This window comes from Colossoma macropomum, unplaced genomic scaffold (assembly GCF_904425465.1).
Source record: "Colossoma macropomum unplaced genomic scaffold, Colossoma_macropomum, whole genome shotgun sequence".
Lineage (NCBI taxonomy): Eukaryota > Metazoa > Chordata > Actinopteri > Characiformes > Serrasalmidae > Colossoma > Colossoma macropomum.
The window spans coordinates 34,141,052-34,160,806 of NW_023494806.1; the positions used below are offsets into that span (position 1 = coordinate 34,141,052).

General features: G+C 39.9%; 1 protein-coding gene across 1 annotated transcript in view; it reads right to left on the reverse strand.

Moving 5' to 3' along the window:
- Positions 1-4,029: 4,029 nt before the first annotated feature.
- loxl2b (lysyl oxidase-like 2b) overlaps positions 4,030-19,755 on the reverse strand; it is a 60,219-nt gene continuing 44,493 nt past the window's right edge. The window contains exons 9-14 of the mRNA XM_036598337.1: positions 13,912-14,077; positions 12,263-12,503; positions 10,204-10,319; positions 9,883-10,019; positions 8,455-8,566; positions 4,030-7,126 (exon numbers count right to left, since the gene is read on the reverse strand). Coding sequence (XP_036454230.1) covers positions 7,056-7,126; positions 8,455-8,566; positions 9,883-10,019; positions 10,204-10,319; positions 12,263-12,503; positions 13,912-14,077 — 843 coding nt within the window. The 3' untranslated portion in view covers positions 4,030-7,055. The remainder of the gene's footprint in view (positions 7,127-8,454; positions 8,567-9,882; positions 10,020-10,203; positions 10,320-12,262; positions 12,504-13,911; positions 14,078-19,755) is intronic.

Below are 19,755 nucleotides of genomic sequence, written 5' to 3' on the forward strand. Positions count from 1 at the left end.
CTGAGCTGTTGAACAGTATTTGAACATTCAGTAGTTGAACGTTGTCTGGTTTTTATTTAGATAACAATTATAGACCGTCCACTAATTCCAGCTAATCCCTGCTGGAGCTACTCTGGTGGGTTGCACTCCAAAACGGCCACGCAATCGCAGTACAATCATAGTCTGGCTGTCTGTTTATTATATTTTTGTAGGGCTTCTATGATTTTGAGCAGGAACACTCTGGCGGTGGGGCTGCTTTATAAACAACTGTAACTGTGGCGGGCAGTGTTGGTCAGGGTAAGATTCCAGCTGAGCTGTTATGACCTCTTAATGCTTTTACAGCATAAACATCCAACCTCCGTGATCCATCAAGAATTTTGGTTGAGTGCTGTGTATTACTGTTAAAACAATAGAGTCTGAAAGTTTACATTAATTAAATAATAATATAATTGAATGGTATGACTTTTTCATAGCACATGAACTAAGAACAGTTGTTGTTACTGGAGCCAGACTTTTGAATGCTTCTGTAGCGTAATCTATAAAATTACAGGTAATTTTACTGTATGTCCAAAGGCTTGTTCTGCTTTTCGGGAAACAAATGAGTTTGTCCCCGCTTTGCTACTTTTCTGGGAAGGCCTTACAACTGATATCGGAACATTGCTGTGAGGGCTTGATTGCCTTCAGCCACAAGAGCATCAGCGAGGTCAGGTACTGATGTTGGAAGATCAGTTCTTGATCCAGCTCATCCCAAAGGTATTGGATGGAGCTCCATCACTCCAGAGAACACAGCTCCACTGCTCCACCGCCAATATATATATATTATACCCCCAAGCCCATGCTTGGCATTGGGCAAGGTGACCTTACTGTCCCATTCTACTGGTCAGTATTGTCTATGCAGATTATACAAACTGTGAGTGAATGTGTGTGTTGGGAACAGGTGACCTTAGTAGCTACTTAGTGACCTAAAGTAGCTAATTAGAAGGGTTGTCTGGGTACTTTTGGCATATTGGGCAGATTTACTAAGGGTGGCACTAATTACCAACAATCTACAGACACTTTGCACTGGTGGGGGTGGCCAATTTACCATGCTATGTACTATTTCTTAACATTTTGAAATCAAATTTGACAAAATAAGTAATTATTTTAACATTCTTCATTTTCAGACTTTCATTTTCCACTGGTCTAATGAGCTGAACCTGAACTTGAGTGTTTGCTATGTATATATGTAACAAATTCATGTGTCTAGAACTTTTTCCAATCAGTTTGAATGGCCTTTAGCAATGATATTGGTCATTAGGCCTTAGGTAGCTATATTTGCTTAACACCATATATATCACTGGCTTGTAGAAGTGCACCATTCTCTCCAAGGCCATTAGAGAAATCTGCTCAACATCCTTTTCAGATTGAGACAGACCTCAAGCATCTGAAACATCCCCGAAAGATGAATTGGCAGGAGGACGCTGGTTTTTCTTCCCAGATTTTCACCGTCACCACATATCATATCTCGGATCTCATCCTAGCTAAGCCAAGCATGCACTCACGTAGCCAACATCATCTTAAAATTTAAAACATGCTACAAATAAAACTTTTTTTCGTAGTTGCCTGGATTGTTTCAGTAGTTCGGCCGCTGATAACAAGCGGGAAACCTAGGAGCTGCTGGGAAAGCGATCCAAGAAGAGAGAGAGCCTCGGGCATTTATGTTTGTAAAACCAAGTTGAAATCGCACCGAGGCTTCGTTAGAGGGAGAGCAGGTTGATGGCCATAAATCACCTGGAGAGCACAGTCCGCTTGAATAAGCAAACGTGGGCCTAAAGGAGCAGAGTGCATGCGGACATCCATCTTCACGTATTGCTGTTCCTGCCCAACGTATACACTGACCTGTATGGAATGTAAACCTGCTGGTCTGAAGTAGCAGCCAGTGGAGGAACGTGCTGGACTGCCGCCAGGGTTCGGAAACACAAGCACTAAGAATTTCCTCAAAGGCTCAGAATCTTGGTAGGGGCTTGAAGAAACAAGGGACAGTGCATGAGTACAAGTCTCTCAGATTGCAACAGCTAAAAGTCTTACAGCTCTCTTTTACCTAACCTTGTTTCTCAGGACACCAAAAAAGTGGTGGATTCTCTTCATTTTGGAACAACAGCGCCCTCATGTGGTCCACATTGATTTGTAAGCCACACTAGGCTGACCATAATCTACAGAAAGTTTGGTAACACTTTATGTGAAGGTTACCTACTTAGGGACTTAATGACACATGCATAAGCTTTGCATAACATTTAAAAAGCAATACTTGAGTATTTATAAGCAACATATGTTAGTATTTGCAGATTATGTATGAAGTAAATTACATTGTATTGGCATAAGGGCCCTTAGACTAAAGTGTCAGACCACTTATAACCCTGTTATGTCCTAATTAAACTGATCATTTTCAAACATATTGTCCCATATCATTTTAGTTTGAACAGATATGTATTGTGAATGATACATTATTTACATATGCTTCAGTTTTGGGGGACATTTTAATACCCTTAGAATGTGCCTATTAAGCCTTAACCTCAAACAGTAGTTGATAATTAACTGGTTGATTGTTATTACACTGTTAAACAGTAACTAGGCTGAACCATTCTTGGCCTCAGTCTGGACTCAGTCTCAATAATGTATAATAAGAGCAATACAAGTGCTTTGGAAAGAAGCTTAATTCACTGTAGTTACTGCTTTATAAAGTAGTAATGGCCAGTCAATTTATTCGTCTGTATTGGCTTTATAAGATAGTTTACAGTGATTAGCTTGATAAGTCAAAATAAGCGCATCCAAATGGACACCTCAGTTGTGCAAAAGACTTGAATGTATAATACACAAATAAAAGTGTTGCTTAATTCATCCGAGCTCTGACTTAATAACGCAGTTATAAGCAGCCAGTGCATTACAAGGCCATTGTAATTGTATTGCTTTTAAAAATTAGCTTATTCAATGCTTATTTATGCCTCATGAAGTCACTATGTAGGCAATCTCATACCGAGAATACCCGTCTGGGGAAACCATGAGTGTTTTTGCGCTAAATTTTGGCAGGAACGTAGACTTGTTGGGGTGGAAACAAATATTAAAATTTCTAAACCAATCCAACACCATGTGAAGGTGGAGCCTGAAATTGGGGACGATGGTGCGCTCGTTGACACTATTCGATGGACAACTCTGTCATTAGCTTCATGATTGTAATATAAGCTATGTTCAAAGAAAGACGAGGGCCTAGACCTGTAGAGCTAAGCAATGTGCAGTCTTTAGTTCTAAAGAATAAGCAAAAAGAACAGCCTTTACAGTAATAATGTTAAAAATATATAAATACGCATGCTGACCATTGAGCGATAGTATGAGCTTTCGCAGCTATTTCAACAAGCCACTGATGGAGTAAGTCTGTTATTTGCATATCGCTGCTGTCAAAACAAAACCTCCTATCTCCATTTTTCAGTTTTTGACATATTTTGAAAATGCCTGTTGCTCTTTACATTGTGTGGAAATTTTTATGATAAAAGGACCAAAATGACATGAAAAGATGTCTGGTTCCATTGACTTACATTAAAAGTAAAGTATGTTTTTTCTTTCTCCTGTAAGGTTACTATTTTGGAGATACGAGGTTTTGATCCGATAGCAGCGATATGCAGCTGGAATCCCCGTTGCATAAAAATGGATTATTACGGACATCAATGGACAGACCACCAATTTTTGTGTTTCAAATACCAAGTTTTACACAGCTGGCCAGGCTTGCTAAACTTTTACCATCTCCTGTTGGCAAGCAAGCCAAATCTCTGTTCTCTTAATGTCTTCAAAGTATTTAAAGTGGTTTCACTGAATCGATTTTGTGCTTCAAGCACATAAGACCTTTCTGAAACTGAATGAATGAACCTTGACTGTACACCTCATATTAAAAGAGCAGGCATTTGAGGGATTTGGGGACAGTGTTTAAAGGGGGTGTACCATTGTCTGCACCACAGTCCACTTCCACAAATAAAGTCATGAACAGAGAGAAAACTGCAAACAATCACACAGACAAACATGTTCTTGTTGCTGAATGCTTACGTTTATTTATTGCTAAACAATATTCAAAAAAAACGCACAGTATGGAATTTTACGCTCCATTCAAGTAAGCATAAGGTTAATCAGTCACATCATGATGTGTACCCTCTAAAAACAGAGGATATATCTTTGATAGCACCGTTGGAACAGAATCAACATCATAAAAAGACATTCTGAACCAAAAAAGAAGAAAAAAGAAGAAGTGTTGAAGTCCCTGACTTAAAATAAGTTACTAATTGAAGCTACAATCGTTCTAGCAAATTCAAATCCTTGATATGACCTTAAATGCAGTAAGTAGAAGGTGTATATTAGCTGTTATTAGAGTTGTCATAGGCAGATTAACAGTAAAAGAAATAAGGTAACAATGAAATTAAAGGAAACAAAAACTAGATAGATTATAGGACTGGATGTTTTCAGCGTGATTGCTAGAGGAATGTTTTGTTGGCAGTGTCCAGTTTGTTCTTCTGAAAGCACTCAGGGTCCAGTTCTGCATGATGATTCCTTTGGAATGCTACACTAGTGTCACTTGCTAGTAATTGCTTTAATTCTCATCAAAAATCGGCAAGTTTATGGCCGCCTTTTCTAGGTGACAATGTGGTCTGAACATGCTATGCTAACCGAGTGATGAGGAAGATGGATTGTAAGTCAAATGGACAGACAGGTGATGAATTAAAGGAAAAAGTAACATAATTTTCCGTCCAGTTCGTTGGTGTTTTGATGATGGTGGTGGAGAATGCGTGCTAACACGCCTCCCATAGGTGTTCGACCTGGTCAAGATCTGGTGACTGTGAAGGTCATAGCACATGATTTACATCTTTTTCATACTCATGAAACCATTTGTACTCTGTGGATGGGGACATTGTAATACTGGAAGAGACCAGGATAGAAATGTTCCGTCATAGCATACAGAAGATTTGCAGTGACCCCTTGCTCTAAGGTGAGAAGTGGACCCAAACCATCCCAGTACAGGACACCCTCAAGACAGGGGTCAAGCATTCAGGCCTGTAGTGTTCTCTTGATGTTCGCTACTAATCCACTCTCCCAGTTTCCACATCTCTGTGGACCACTATCATATCCCTCTCTAAGTGGTAGTGGACAGACTGTTCTTGCTGAGTCTGGTCACGTCTTGCACTGATGATCTTAGTCACCTGAGGAACAGCTGCTCTAATGTATTGCACTAAAGCACAAGCACCACATTCACTGGATCACTGGATGTGCAATTTCCAGCTGATGTATTTCCTGTAGATCTAACTGCAGAGGTCATTTTAGTCATTATTAAAACAATAGCCAGTTGAGCAGTCTTTGTGACTGAAGCTCCTCGAGATGACCTGGATCTGGTCAGCATTGTTTTATATGCCACATCACGCTCTATACGTGTCTGGAAACATTTGCACGTTCTCCCCTCTTTTCTTCCTATCTTCCTTTAATATGTCACCCATCTATATGAGTCTATTCTCAAATGTAAATGTATTTCTCATTCATTGAGACACGCAGGTTAGATAAGCTGCGGTCAGTTCCAGATCCACTGCATGAATGCAGACTTCATGGTGGATAGACCTGTGGCTACAAAGTCCTAAATGGTGATTCAAACCTCAAGACCTCTGTTGATTCAAATGCATTTATCAAACTTAAATTACAATGTGTTTTATTTCTCTAATGCTCCAGGGGCTGGTTTCACCAACAGGTCTTAACCAAGATGATCTTAAGTGCTCACTGATTTTTTAGAAAGGACTGTACACCTGTTGCAATTGTGGCCAGGCATAAGATCACTCCATGTAAAAACAATAGCATTTCTAAGCAAGAGTGCTCGTTGCTATATATGTACCTATTACTTGTTACTTGTTGCTATGGAAAAAAAATGTCAATGTTATGTCTGTATAAACCCTTCTGAGAAACATGGATCATTACATTATTTATTGAGCAAATGTGGTTCCATTATAATTTATACCATTTCTTTTTTATTGGCAAAATATATACCCAAGTGAAGTGAACGGACAAACATCTGTGTGCAGTGTTTGCTGATTTTATTCAAGTCTTTTTTAATCAATTATGCCAAAATATGCAAAAAATAGTGGATGGAAACCTAGGCACTGTCAAATTCTTTCTCTGAAGATCTCAATTAGCTCTGATACCCAATTGCTTCAATCACTAATTACCTTCTCGATGAACCAGGAAAGCCATTTCCGAATAACTAGCACTGCGTATATTTCATGTCTGGTTTTTGTGAAAATTTATTTTATGGCCAATTGGAGCTACAGTCTCCCATTTAGGCTTAGAAAGTTACAACCCATTACGCTTACAACTGGCCACTGGATTGTGCTGTTTGCCATGTTGGTGCAACCAGCCCCAAGATTGTGTTGATATAGAATCATAAGACACTAAAAAAATATTTACTGGCAAGGCGTCAGTCTTAGTACTGTAGTACTTCACAATATATGCTCAGGCAACAAATTCTTTCTTAATATAGATTCCAGATAGTGCTCCTTTCAGATGAATTTTCAGAAGTCCTCTCAATTCTCTGCACTCGCAGAATGAACATTGAGTTCCTTTAGGCTACAAAAAAGTGCATCAGAATTCCCTTAAAAATCCACAGTTGCATCTCCAACACTGGCGGCAGATGAGCTGGTAAGTCTTAGTTGACTGAGTTTAGGGGTTCAGCATCAAGCGAACTTGTCTCTCAAACGTTGTACCGAAAGTTCTTCCGTAAGAACTACACTAATATATTTCACTAATTGGTGGAGGGTGTTGTGGGGCCAACAACAGTTGGTTATTTCTGGTCATCCTATGCCAGTTGTGTCGAGGTTGCTTCTGGAGCATCTTTATCTGGGTCAGTTTTTGAGTGGGGGGTTTTCAGCCATTCTTGTTGAGGTGGGTTTTTGAGGCATCCTGAGCTGATTGCATTTGTGGTACTGGAGGTTTTATGCTGGTGTGTTGATGCTGAGTGCTCTCTGGAGTTGTAGTGGTTGGGATTGATGGCATCTCTGCTGTCCCATGAAAGCCCCCGTCGCTTACCTGTGGGTCACCTGGTTATTCAGCAGGCCAGGGAATGTCTCCTCTGTTTCGCCACCGATCGATCCTCCTGTGGAGAGAACAAATAGAAGGGCACCAGTATATAAGAAGTTCTCTGTCCATTCCAAAATGTTTTGGGTGTGTTTAGAGTTAAAGTATAAAAATGCTCCGATGCATTAATGTGAAAGTGATTCAACTGCACTGATTTTGGAATTTTAGAATGATGCTAAACCTTTTCTGCCAGTTTTAGATGCAAATTGGATGCATTCTGCCCATGTGTCTAGTAGAAAACTGGCACATTAGCCTCTTAACGCACAGTTTATGGGTGATGCGCATGGAAAAATAAATTATTTTGTCCCTCAGGCATATGCTTTGATGGAGGATTGTGCAAAAAGTGGGAGGATGCTGCAGAAAGTGGGTGGCCAAAAAGTGCCATCAAGCCAAGTTGACTCCTGCCAACCTTTTGGATAGTGTTTCTCAGCAATGTCCCGTCTTCTCTTGGGGTCTTCAGACTTATTAAAGGCTTCTTCATGATAATTTTGTCCATGCATCTTGTTGCTGGTCATCCCCTTCCTCTTATATCTTCAACTGTTCCAGGCATAACTGTCTTTTCCAGTGAATTGGTTGTTCTCATCATATGCCCAGAATAAGAACTTCAGTTCATTTTTCTGGGCTTAGAGTACGAAGAGAGGCTTGATTCGGTCCAGAATCCATTTGTTTTCTTTGCTGCCCACTTTTGAAAGTGCTCACCAATACCAGTGTTTTTTTTTTGTTGTTGTTGTTTAGTTTTAAATTCAACCAAAGAACTACAGAAAAGACCAGAGCCTGAACAATTCTAGACAAGTGATCTCTAGAGACACAATACATTTCAAGATCTTTTCAAGCTCCTTCATTCTTGTTCTGCCGAGTGCCAAACTGTGTCATATTTCTTGGCTGCTGAGTCCATTGTTGTTAATAATTTTTCAAAGCAAACGCTGTCCATCACTTCTACATCTTCACCATCAATGGTAAAGTTAGCCACCTTTCCCAAAAACCTTTGTTTTCTTTATATTGGGCTGACATTCCATCTTTTCACTCGGTTCTTTAACGTTCCAAAGGGTCTTCAGAGCTTCCTGATTTTCCATTATGTGTGTCGTGTCATCAGAATATCCGAGGTTATTGTTGTTTCTTCCACCAATCTTGAATGCCCAATAATCTTCCTCCAGGTCTGCCTCTCATATTATATGTTCAGCATACAGGTTAAACAATAATGGTGATAGTGGGCAGCCTTGTCTAACTCCTTTGCTCATGTGGCGCCATTATGCTTGTGCATTTTCTGCCGTGACTGTAGCTAGTAATATTATCTAATGAAGTTATCTACCCTAATTACACTAACTAAAGTGAAGCAATGTGTCTTACCTATATGGCAGTTGTACATCCATATACGATGACCATCATATCGACTCTTGCATTTCACAACGTTGTTGCTATAATCTGACTCGGCTACCTCGTAGTTGGGGTTAATGACAATCTGTAAGAGACAAGTTAAACTTCTTCAGATGGTAAACCATATAAACATGTTCACATTGGAGTCTCAGGTCTATATTTATCAGATAATTGAAATAAGGAAATTGAGTTTGTATCTGCTTTGTGCTGTCACATTACAGTATTAATCAGGATACTCTAAGGAAGGGGTACTCAAACTATTCCTCCTCAAGGACCACCTGTTTATTACTAGTCCATAAAAACATTTTGGTTTAAAATTAATTTTTGAGAAATTTTCAATACAGCAATGTTGGGTGCAACAATATGTGATGTGTATCACTGAACATAAAATATCAACAGATTAGGCTAACGTAAGCTTGTTTTATACTTTAAATCACGTGGAACTGCAAAATAAGTGAAATGCTTCAATGTTTTATGAAATTTTGGGGAATTTTATTTTCTTTCTAGAGGCAAGGGAAAAAAACAGACAAAGCTGCTTTGTGGGCCATTGTTGCATGACTTGTATCAATATCATTTATCCTTTGGGCCATTACCGGCCCACTATGGACCCATCAGTATTGGCACCTTCAAGCAGTTTCTTCACAGCCCGCTTGTGGTCAGCGGCCTATTGGTGGAGTACCCTGCTTTGAGGCAGTGGTCACCAACCCTGCTCCAGTAGATCTACCTTCCTGTGGGATTCAATTACACGCATAACCTGCCCCAGCTGTTCCAGCTAATTAAGTTCTACAGAAGTCCATTATTGGCTGGATAAGATGCAACAGTATAGATACAGGTTGGAAATAAACTCTGCAGGAAATTGGATCTTCAGGAGGGCTTTTGGTGCCCACTGCTGTAAGAGGTTTGGCAGGCCTCAGATTCCTGCAACTGGGACAAAACCAAGAGGCATGCAGATTGGGCCTGGGTGGTAAAACAGTAATGATAAATACCTGAAATCACAGGTAAAAGGTTGTTTGATTAACAAACTTACCTTGCTAACATTTATAACATTTATTTGTTAACCTGAGTTGCTACTGCAGCTAAATATACCATTCTTTGCAAAACTGAGGTTCATTTTCTATTCTAAAATTTAGAAGAAAGGTCATCTCCCTTCTTTCCTTCATCTCATGGATTAGTTTCAAATTTTTTTCTGTTGCACTTCAGATCATGGCACATCATTCCCAGACTCATGCCTGGTGTAGACAGCTAACTTTACAACGGAAGCGTTCTGGTTGTGTTGCTGTCGCTCGCTTCGCTTGCTATTAGAACAAGGTGTAATTCAGATACAAAAATACAGCTTATTTTTGAGACACCTCATTTGCAGGGAGCCTAAAGCCAGAAAAACACAGCAAGAAGAAAGATCACCTGGAATATGTAATCTCCAGGCTTTACGTCAGTGATGTCCACCCACTGACAGTCGATGTCGTGTCTGTACGTGTCCCAGCAGCCCAACGTGATACCCTGCTCGCCGAAGTTGGCACACTCATATTTCTTCTCAATCCCTGGATAAACGACAACACAGTATACATCAGCAATGTGGGCTTAAAGGATTGTAGATGCTGAAAAGGACAGAGAGCGGTCCACAAACAAAGTCAGTTTAGAGATTTATTTAATAATATATTGGCTACAGCTACTGCAGTCTAAAGAGAATCCCTTAAAATCCCTTGCAAACACCCACATACTAACCTTCATCACACTCAGAGTCCTCCAGGCAGAAGCTGGCTTTGTGTCCTTCTGCTACTTTGGAGCCGTTTAAGCTGAGCAGGTCATAATGAGTGAAGATTTCCATGCTGTGGTAATGTCTGAAAAGGCAAAAAGGCAAAAACAAATTGCTTTGGCTGGGGAATCGGTATGACAAGAGTTATGAAAGCCTTAACTTTGCCAAAAAATCTAAAGTTACTTTCCAAAGCATTTCGCCAATATTTAACTGTAAGGTCCAGATTCCTGTTGAATTCCTTATCGTGCTTACATATACACAGATGAGCCATAACATTATGACACAGATGAAGTGAATAACATTGTAACACCATGTTACAATATCTTGTATCAAGGTCTGGGATAAACAAACAGTGGGTCCTTGTAATCGACGTGTTAGATGTAGGAGAAACGGACAGGCTTGATGACCTGTGAGATATCAACAAGGGCCACATCGTTACGGCCCAATGCCTGGGTCGGAGCACGTCTGAAAACAATGCTTGCGGGGTGCTCACGGTCAGCAGTGGTCTGAGGAGGGACAAAGCACGAACCAGTGACTGGATGGTGGCCGCCCAAGGCTTATCGATGCATAAGGGCAACGAAGACTATCCCGTCTGGTTCAAACCAACAGAACCGTCTGTGCTGCTTTTGGAGCTCATGCTAACCCCTGTCCACCAACAAAAGTAGGAATTGATGGCACTGGGATGCACTGTGGGAAGAGGACAAGTCTGTGGAGGGAGTGCGATCCTCTGGGTAACATTTTGCTGGGAAACGTTTTGGATGGGTCTGGGCATTCATTTGGAAATCAGTTTGACACCTGCCACCCACAAGAACACTGTTGCGGACCAGGTACGTCCCTTCATGGCGAAGATATTCAATGATGGCAGTGTCCTCTATCAGCAGGACAATGCACCCTGTCACACTACACATACTGTTCAAGAATGGTTTGACAAACATGACAAAGAGTTTAAGGTGTGACCCTGGCCTGCAAATCACCCAGCTCTCAATCTGATCAAGTGCAAATTCAACAATAAGTTCGATCTGCAGCGGCTCCATCTTGCAACTTACAGGACTTACAGGATTTGCTGCTAATGTATTGGTGCTAGATACCACAGGGCATCTTCAAAGGTCTTGTAGAGTCCACGCCTTGGCAGGGTCGGAGCTGTTTTGGCAGCATGTGAAGGACTAACAGCGTATTAGGCAGGTGGTCATAGTCTTTTGGCTCACTGGGTAGTATTTCTCCAGAATACCCTGTCTTCTATTTGAGTCATAGGGTTCTAAATGGCTTGTTCACGAGCCTTCTGATTGAACCTATCTATCTAGTTGCTTGTCGTCCTCTTCCTATTTTACCTTCAACTGTTCCAAAGACTTCTTTTCCGGTGAACTGGTTCCCCTCCTCTGTCCAAAAGAAGAGCTTCAGTTTGGTTATTAGGGCTTCGAGTGAGAAGTGAGGCTTGAATTGGTCAAAAATCCATTTTTTTGTTTCTTCCATTCATGGAACTCTCCCAAAGTTCAAGGCATCAGTACTTTTTTATTGTCCAGCTTTGACATCCATGAAGAACCACAGAGAATACCATAGCCTGGACAATCCTGATCTTTGCTTGTAGAGACAACTCTCTACATTTGAAGATCTTCTGAAGCTTCTTCATGCTTGTTTAACCAAGTACCAATCTGTGTCATAATTCTTGACTGAATTTGTTATTGTTAATTATTGGTCCAGGCAAATCTGTACACTTTTTCTACATCAGCACATTCCTTAATCGTTACAGCAACATCAGACTTTGCAATACCGCTATTACAGATGGCTACTATATGCAAATGAGCCCTGTAACCAGTCACTGTGTTGTTTTACTGTTTTACTGTGCTGTGAGCATCCAAACCAAAGCGGTTTGGATCAAGCCGATCACATGGTCCAAGAATTTTGGTAGAAAATAATGCAGGCCAGCTCCTAACTACATCACATTAAGGGTTCACTATGTTGTTGGAAAGTGCATGGCATGTGAGAATGACCAATCTGACCAAAGACCAATATAGTTTTTAGCCTGCTGACCTGTGGCAGTCGTGCCAGACCCAGGATTCTCTGGAGGCTTTGGGCCTGAAGTCAGACTGGCCGTTGTTGTGGATCTGCGAGGAGAAGCGCAGCAAGCGGCGGTAAGAGTTGGCCGGGGTGGAGCTGGAGGTGGACGCCAGACAGTTCTCTTCGTAGGCACACTGCAGCATGAACATGGGTCGATCCTCTATATACGTGGTCTGCTCCACCACCTGAGGGTTGAGCACCAGGTCTGGGGCGGCTGAGGGAGGAAATTAATCACATTCATTACCACTGAAACATACAGTTGCATGTAAATGTTTGGGCACCCCAGTTAGAACTGTAGATTTTCTTCTACAGAGAACACAGTTTTATGTATATAAATTTTAATTCACTGGTCTATTTTCTCTTTGTATAAACATTGCACCTAAGTCACCATTAGGGCTCAGCACTCCCACCAAATGTAATCATACTCAGTCATTAAAGTCTGTTAATTCGAAGAGGAGAAAGCAAAAAATAAAATGAAAATGCAATAAAACAGTAAAACACAATTTTAATCAGCACTTCTTACAGTTTTCAGGTAGGAGGGTGATGTAGCGTCTAAAACAGTGATACTGACATACTGCAACACTGCTTTTCAGTTTTATCGATATTTGTAGCTGTACAGTTGTATGCAAACGTTGGGGACCCCTAGTTACAAGATGTTTTGTTTTGTTGATTTTCTATGTGAAAATAAGGCCCAGTTTAATTCCAGTTTAGGTTTTGTACACAAATTAAAGGTAACTTCACAGAGCGGGTTTCTTTTAACTTCCAGTCGACTGATTTATCAACAGAGTGCTGTACAAGCTGTCATTATCCAGCTCTCTTATTACACCTATGAGTTTTACAGATTGGCAATAAGTATGTAATAATATAGTAACATTACAGTAACAAATTATACTAACATAAAAATGACATGCTAAATCTTTAGTTGTTACGAAATGAGAAGTTGGTAATTATAGTGGTAACATGTTGGTAATAAAATGGTAAAATAACAAGTTACACTAACCTAAATATTACATGCTAATTTTCTTCTTGTTAATAAAAAAAGAGTTAGTAATTGTAGTGTTTAATAGTTGGTAATAAAACTATATTTACCCAGAAATTAAGTGTTAATTAAGTGTTAATTTTTCCATACAAAATAATTAGTGCAAAAGTGAGTGAAATTTAATAATTAGACAGTCAATGTACATTTTTTTACATTTACAGGGATAAAGTGTCCTATAGCATAACAGCTTGACCAACACATCACCCCAATTCTTTTAAACCACTGCAGGCTTTTTATTATATTACAGTTGTTACCCCAAAATAATGCAGTTCTGCTGAAACTATGTGGTATTAGTGCTATAAAATACTGATTCACTTGTTTCTACTTTCTTACTTGTCTGTCATATCTAAACATGGTCAGCCACTGTTTAACGTTATAATAACAAATTATTATTTAGACAAACTGAACATTAGCATTATTTTTTTTCATCAGAAAAACTTACTATATTATTATTATAGCAAAAACCCACTTATTATTGATCTGTCTAGTAAAGTGCTACCAGATTTTGCATTATTTCACACTGTAGAACTAGGACCAGGCCTGGAGTACAATGAGATGTAGGCATTATGGAATGTGGCCTCACTCTCAGAGCAGGAGACTCCGGCAGCGTGTCGCGCTCCTCCTTTAGGGCAGCTGAGGTGATCTCCGTGATGGAGGCAGTGAGACAGAGACATTTCAGTTCCAGCACAACGGACTCCACTCATCACTACTGCATCAGCGCTCACGGCACCAGGCCAGTACCACGTCTCCTGCAGAGAGAGAGAGGGACAGAGAGAGAGGGACAGAGAGAGAGGGAGAGAGAGAGTGAGAGGGAGAGAGAGCAAGAGAGAGAGAGAGAACTCTATTCAATGCAGACCACTTCATTGTCTCTCCTATCACACATAGCTCAGACTTCAAGTACCGACCTTAGTTAACCTGTTAAGTGTCGCCCCATTTTTGCCCTTAATGGTACATCCAAAGCAAAAGGGGGCGCTGTTCCCACATACTTTGGGCTACAGTCATGATCTTGGTCTCATTTGAAAGATAACACTCTCAAGTTTTTTCTCAGCAGTCAGAATAATTGTATAAATTACTGACACAGAGTAACAGAGACCGGAATGGAGGAGTTCATTTCCACCTTCTGTATTATTAGCTGCATGTCCAACATTCAGTTCCATTAATAAAAGCATAGTGAGGATGTGCATGACACTCCACTCAACAGCAACTGTGTCTAAGAAAAAGTATCGGTAATGGATCAGTCGTGTCTGGACGATACCCGATCTGTTAAATAAGGACAGCATTGGTGCCGAAACTGACGCTGCATATTGTACTGGTGCATCACTACTTTCAGTCAACGCCACAGCAGTGTGCGTAAGTAAAAGAGCAGATATTTTATTATGATTTGAATCTGATAAAAAGATTTTGTTGCATCTTGTTTTGCAGAAAGAAAAAAAAAAACATTCTTCACATTTGTTTCTGTCATTGCTTGGCACTGCAAAACAACAATAACAGGAAATGCAGGCTTGAGTTGCTGAATGGCTGTTGATTTTAATGTATAAAATTATGAAACTGAAATAATATTGCAAAAACAACAACAATAACTCTAGACTGGAGTCTACTGATCACCCACTACATGCACTACACACAATAAAATGAATGTTAAGCATGGCACTGAGTCAGCGACTCCTGACTGAGGCACTTTGTACGAAAACTTCTCTTACAGTGCTCTAAGTTGACCACAAGAGGGAGCCACTTGTCCACTTTTTGAGGATTATGGCTCGCTTCCCCCAAGTGCATAACTTTTGTTGAACACTGGAGGGCTTGAACAGGGGCTTTTTGGGGGGTCCGGGGGCATGCAATCATAGCAAAGAAATGCTGTATTCTTTTAGCTTTTGCAAAAATACAAAAATCTGATCTCACCACAAGAATGGAAGTTTTAATCAGTCACTCAGTTAGAGAGCCAACCCTCTTCTCAAGTGTTAGACCACAGTAACATTTGCTAGATAAGTTCAACAGTGGCCAGTTATTCTACTGTAGAGACAATTAAAGCCTTTTAAGCATAATTTAGTCAAAAAACCCAGAATTCATGTCCAAGAATCCAAATAATAATCACATTATTTTCTTGTTAAAAAAAATCCTGCTTATCAATTACATCATCATCACTATGTTTATCTTATATCCTTATTTTTTAGAAATACATACCTAAATGAAATTACATAATAAATAATACTCATTTCGATAAGAAATAATTCGGGTCATTTTTAAATTTGTGGCTGCATTTCTTCATAAGGCAGTTGTTGAGATATAAACAGTCACTCAGAGTAGTTTGGTGTGAAATGCTTTGTTCTAGAGAAACTCACTGAGTCAGAGTTGCTCACAATGGTGGTGATAGGAACCAGACGTCCACCTCTAAAAACTCCTTCACTGAAATTAAGGATAAAAACCTCGTTTTATGAAAGTTCTGAGAAGATATTGGTCTAAAACGTAGTTTTTTTATTCACTCATGGTGGAGGGGTACATACATATTTCACCATCATCAACATTACATATAAAACTCAGAACACTCGTGTTGGTTCACTGGTGGTTTTGGATAGTAAATAAAATGGCTATATTTGTGTTGTGGTCATGGTGACCCCTGGCTCCCATCACCACCACTGTAAAGAAATCTGAGTCTCTACAATCAACCATTTCACACCAAACCACTCTGAATGACTCTGTTTATGTCTCAACCACTGAGTTATGCAGAAATTGTGAAAAATAGGTGGTAACTAACATTAGTTAACTAACAATATGAATTATTACTCCATGAACTGTAAACACATTGAGATGGAAACCGGTTGTCTCACAAACTTAAGTCCACAAATTTCTCTTCTAAAACTTGAAATTATTTGAGTAAAATATCAATTTATGCCAAAATAAGTAAACTGGCTTTAAAATTTAAAGTATACTAATATCATTTTACAGAGATATAACAATGTAGGGGGATATACGGCTGAGTTATAATTACTGGGGAGGCTCTAACCCCCTCTCCCCACTAGAAATTACACCTATTAGAATCATCATTCATATCCACAAGACGCTTTGATCTTAGTCCTAATCTTAGCCATGCTTAAAGGATTAGCGTTGACTTTTGCAGGCTTTATCAGCTGGTCAATGATTCAGCTCGTCCTGAGGCTTTTACTACACTGCAGCGGAACTTCCTTCACAGAGCTGTAACGTAATTTAACCAGGAGAGGGCGCCGCTGTCTCGGTTACTGTATGAAGATTTTTGTTTATGTCAAAGTATAAACCACTGGTCATTATTTGATTAACCATATAAACTAACCATCTTACGCTGCAGTCTACAAAAAGAAAAAAAAAGAAGAGTTAGTGTTGTTGATACCAAACCAACTTATCACAAATCATGCTTTTAACTTGGAATATAATGCAAAAAGGGTCACATTAGCTCACTTCCAATTTTACATTAAAAGAAAGCTTTGAACAGAACTGATATGAATCCATTAAAAGCTGTTTTTATGACAGAATGAAATGTTTTACCCTGTCCTAAATATAGTGCCAAGACACGTTTGGGATCTAAGGTTTGCTTTAGCTGTGCAGTATGCATGTATAAAAATGGTTCAAAGTATGTAGACCTGCGTAAAGTACTGAAAAGTACTTTTTTTAGTATTGCAATGAGGTAAACAAGTTTATAATTCTCCTCTTTTAATGCTTTCAGGTCTTTATTTCCATAAGCTAGCACCAGGTTGACACTGTATTTTGCCAACAGTCTGAAAAATAAAGGTGCCAAACTGGTTCTTTATGGTTCTTTAATAAAATGATTTTGCAATTGAGGTGTTTGTGTCTTAAAAGCTTACCAAACCTCTGTATAATGTAAAGGTTCTATACCAATTAAAAGTTTCCCACCAAGAACCATTTAGAAAACTTTATTTTTTAAGTTCTTAGGCAAATCACATTGGGCATGCTATTTCGCATATTAGCTCATTAGCATAACATACAGGTACACTGCTAGAAATAAAGGTTCTGTGCAGGTACATTTTTTGTTCATCAAGGTACAAACAATGTAAATGTTCGCTCAAAGGTACAACAGTGGTTTTGAGGTCCAGTTGTGAACTTTAAATGTTTTCCCAGGTGAAAAGTTCGTATTTGTACCTTTTCATAATGTAATGTTTTAAATCAGAACAGTAAAATATAAAAGCCTGGAGACGAGACGGGTGTGTGGAGTCAGTACAGCTTAGAAAATATAATTTGAATGGATTATGGTACAGTTATGCTCCCTGACTAAGGGCACCCCAGTGACAAGAGGGGCACTGCCCCAGTGACAGTTTACTACCTTTATTTCTGCGAGTGTGAAGAGTTATGCTCCCAGAAACAATCACCATTAAGTATGATTTGGAAATGGCTTTGAAGACAGTGTGATGATTGTCAGGCTCTCCTGTATTGTTCATCTTCCCTTCAGAACAAGTCAATTCTCCCAAGAATCCCGATAGTAACATGGATAGTGTTCCTCCAGAACTCATGTGTCAGGCTCCAGTCCTCGCGGGCCAAAACACTGCAGATTTTATCATGCTACCTCATTAAACACACCTGATCCAGCTCATCAGCTGATTAGCAAGGCCTTCATGAACTGAATTCAGGGCGTAAGATGAGGGTAAACACTGATCTTTGGCCCACAAGGTCCCCAGTTTGACATGCCTGCTCCTCAATATCCTGTGTTCTGTTTGGGTCTTCAGGCTTCTAAATGACTGAATCCACCCATCTTGTAGCTGTTCATCCTCTTTTACTTTGAACTCTTCCAAGCATAGTAGTCTTTTCCAATGACCAGGTCTGGTTTTTCTCAGAATGTCCAGTTTGGTTATCGGTGCTTTGTTTGAGGATCCATTTGTTTGTAAACTACTGATTAAAAAACATATCCAGAGGCACCAATAAATGATGTAGCATTGTATATAGTTGGCAGTACTGAGTAGCTCATGTCGTAGACTTTTCTTGAGGATGGAAGACGGCAGAGTAAGAAAACCAGAACCCACCAAATGGATCCGAGTCTGAAGGGGACGCTAATTGAAGACAGCTGAGCTAATGGAAGTGCTTTGAATTGAAATCTGATGTTGAAATTAGGGCTGGGCGGTTTGACAGTATGTATCGTTATCAATAAATTATGTCAAAATACAACATATTATGCTATTTTTAAGATATCGTGGATATCGTTGGTACTTGCAGAGCACTGACCAACTGCATGTTTGATTATAAAGAGAGCAAAATTAGCCACGTTTAACTGGGTTTAGTGCAACACAGTGTGCCAAATATTGAATAAAAATCATTGTGCTTACAGTTTTTGATAGCATTGCGAAAATTTCGCAAATATCGCAATATAATATGTTTGCCATATTGCCCACTCCTAGTTGAAATACACATACAGACAATTTTAAAGCTGCACTATGTAAGATTATTTTGTTACAATTGAAAGTAGCGTAACCTGTGGGCCCAAAGTTTTATTACACACTTCTATAACCTAAGAATAGCTCAGTCAGTTTGGATTGAAGTCCCTGTAGTTACTGAATAATAAGCCTTAGTATGTAATAAGCCTGGGATTTTACGGGTTTAAAGATCAGAGGCGTCGGGTTGGATTTCAGACCACGTCAAATGTCCTTACACATGAATGTCACACGCACAACTCTAGCTGCACAATGCACATTGCTAACTGGTGTACATAAGCTTCTTGTTAGCGACATTAGCCTTGTAGCTCCAGCGCAAAACTTCAGACACCAAACACGTCTTGGCTGATCAAGTACATCTGGGCTAAATGTGTAAATTACACTTTTCACAAAGCTTTTCCTTTCAATCCGACACGTGGCTAACACTGCCAAACTCTTCTCAGTCATTTTCTGCTCATAAATCTCCCGCAAGACTGGCCTGGACTTCTTTCCAAACCTTCTGGCAGACGCCCCTTTCTCTTATCAGACGTTCTACTCAAGATCTATTAGCTGCAGGACATGTTTCCTCTTATATATCTCCCAGGTGTCGCCTGATGTTTACGCGACTGGATTCCTGCAAAAACAGAAGGGAGCGTCGTGTTTCCTCAGCAACGGCAAACGCAGACGGCCCTAAGTGTCGGAAAAGCTCGAGATTAAGTAGAATGAGCTTTGGAGCGCAGTCGAATGGCTGTAATTCTCTCAAACCGCAAAACTCCCTCTGTAAGAGACATCCTTCATTTACATGAGACGCCTATATCTCAGCTCTGGTCTTCAATGTGCTTAAAAAGACTTGGGGCAGTTTTTTGAGCTCTCACACTCTCTGGTTTAACAAATCCACTTTGTCATAGAAATTCATTTTTTCCCGGGGCGTCTAATTAAGGAATGCAGCCTTAAAGGCTCTGCGAGTGACTCAGAGTTCAATAGAGAGATTTTTCTCCAAGAGGAAACATCTGAAAAGCGCTGGAAAGTGGCCTTGCAGT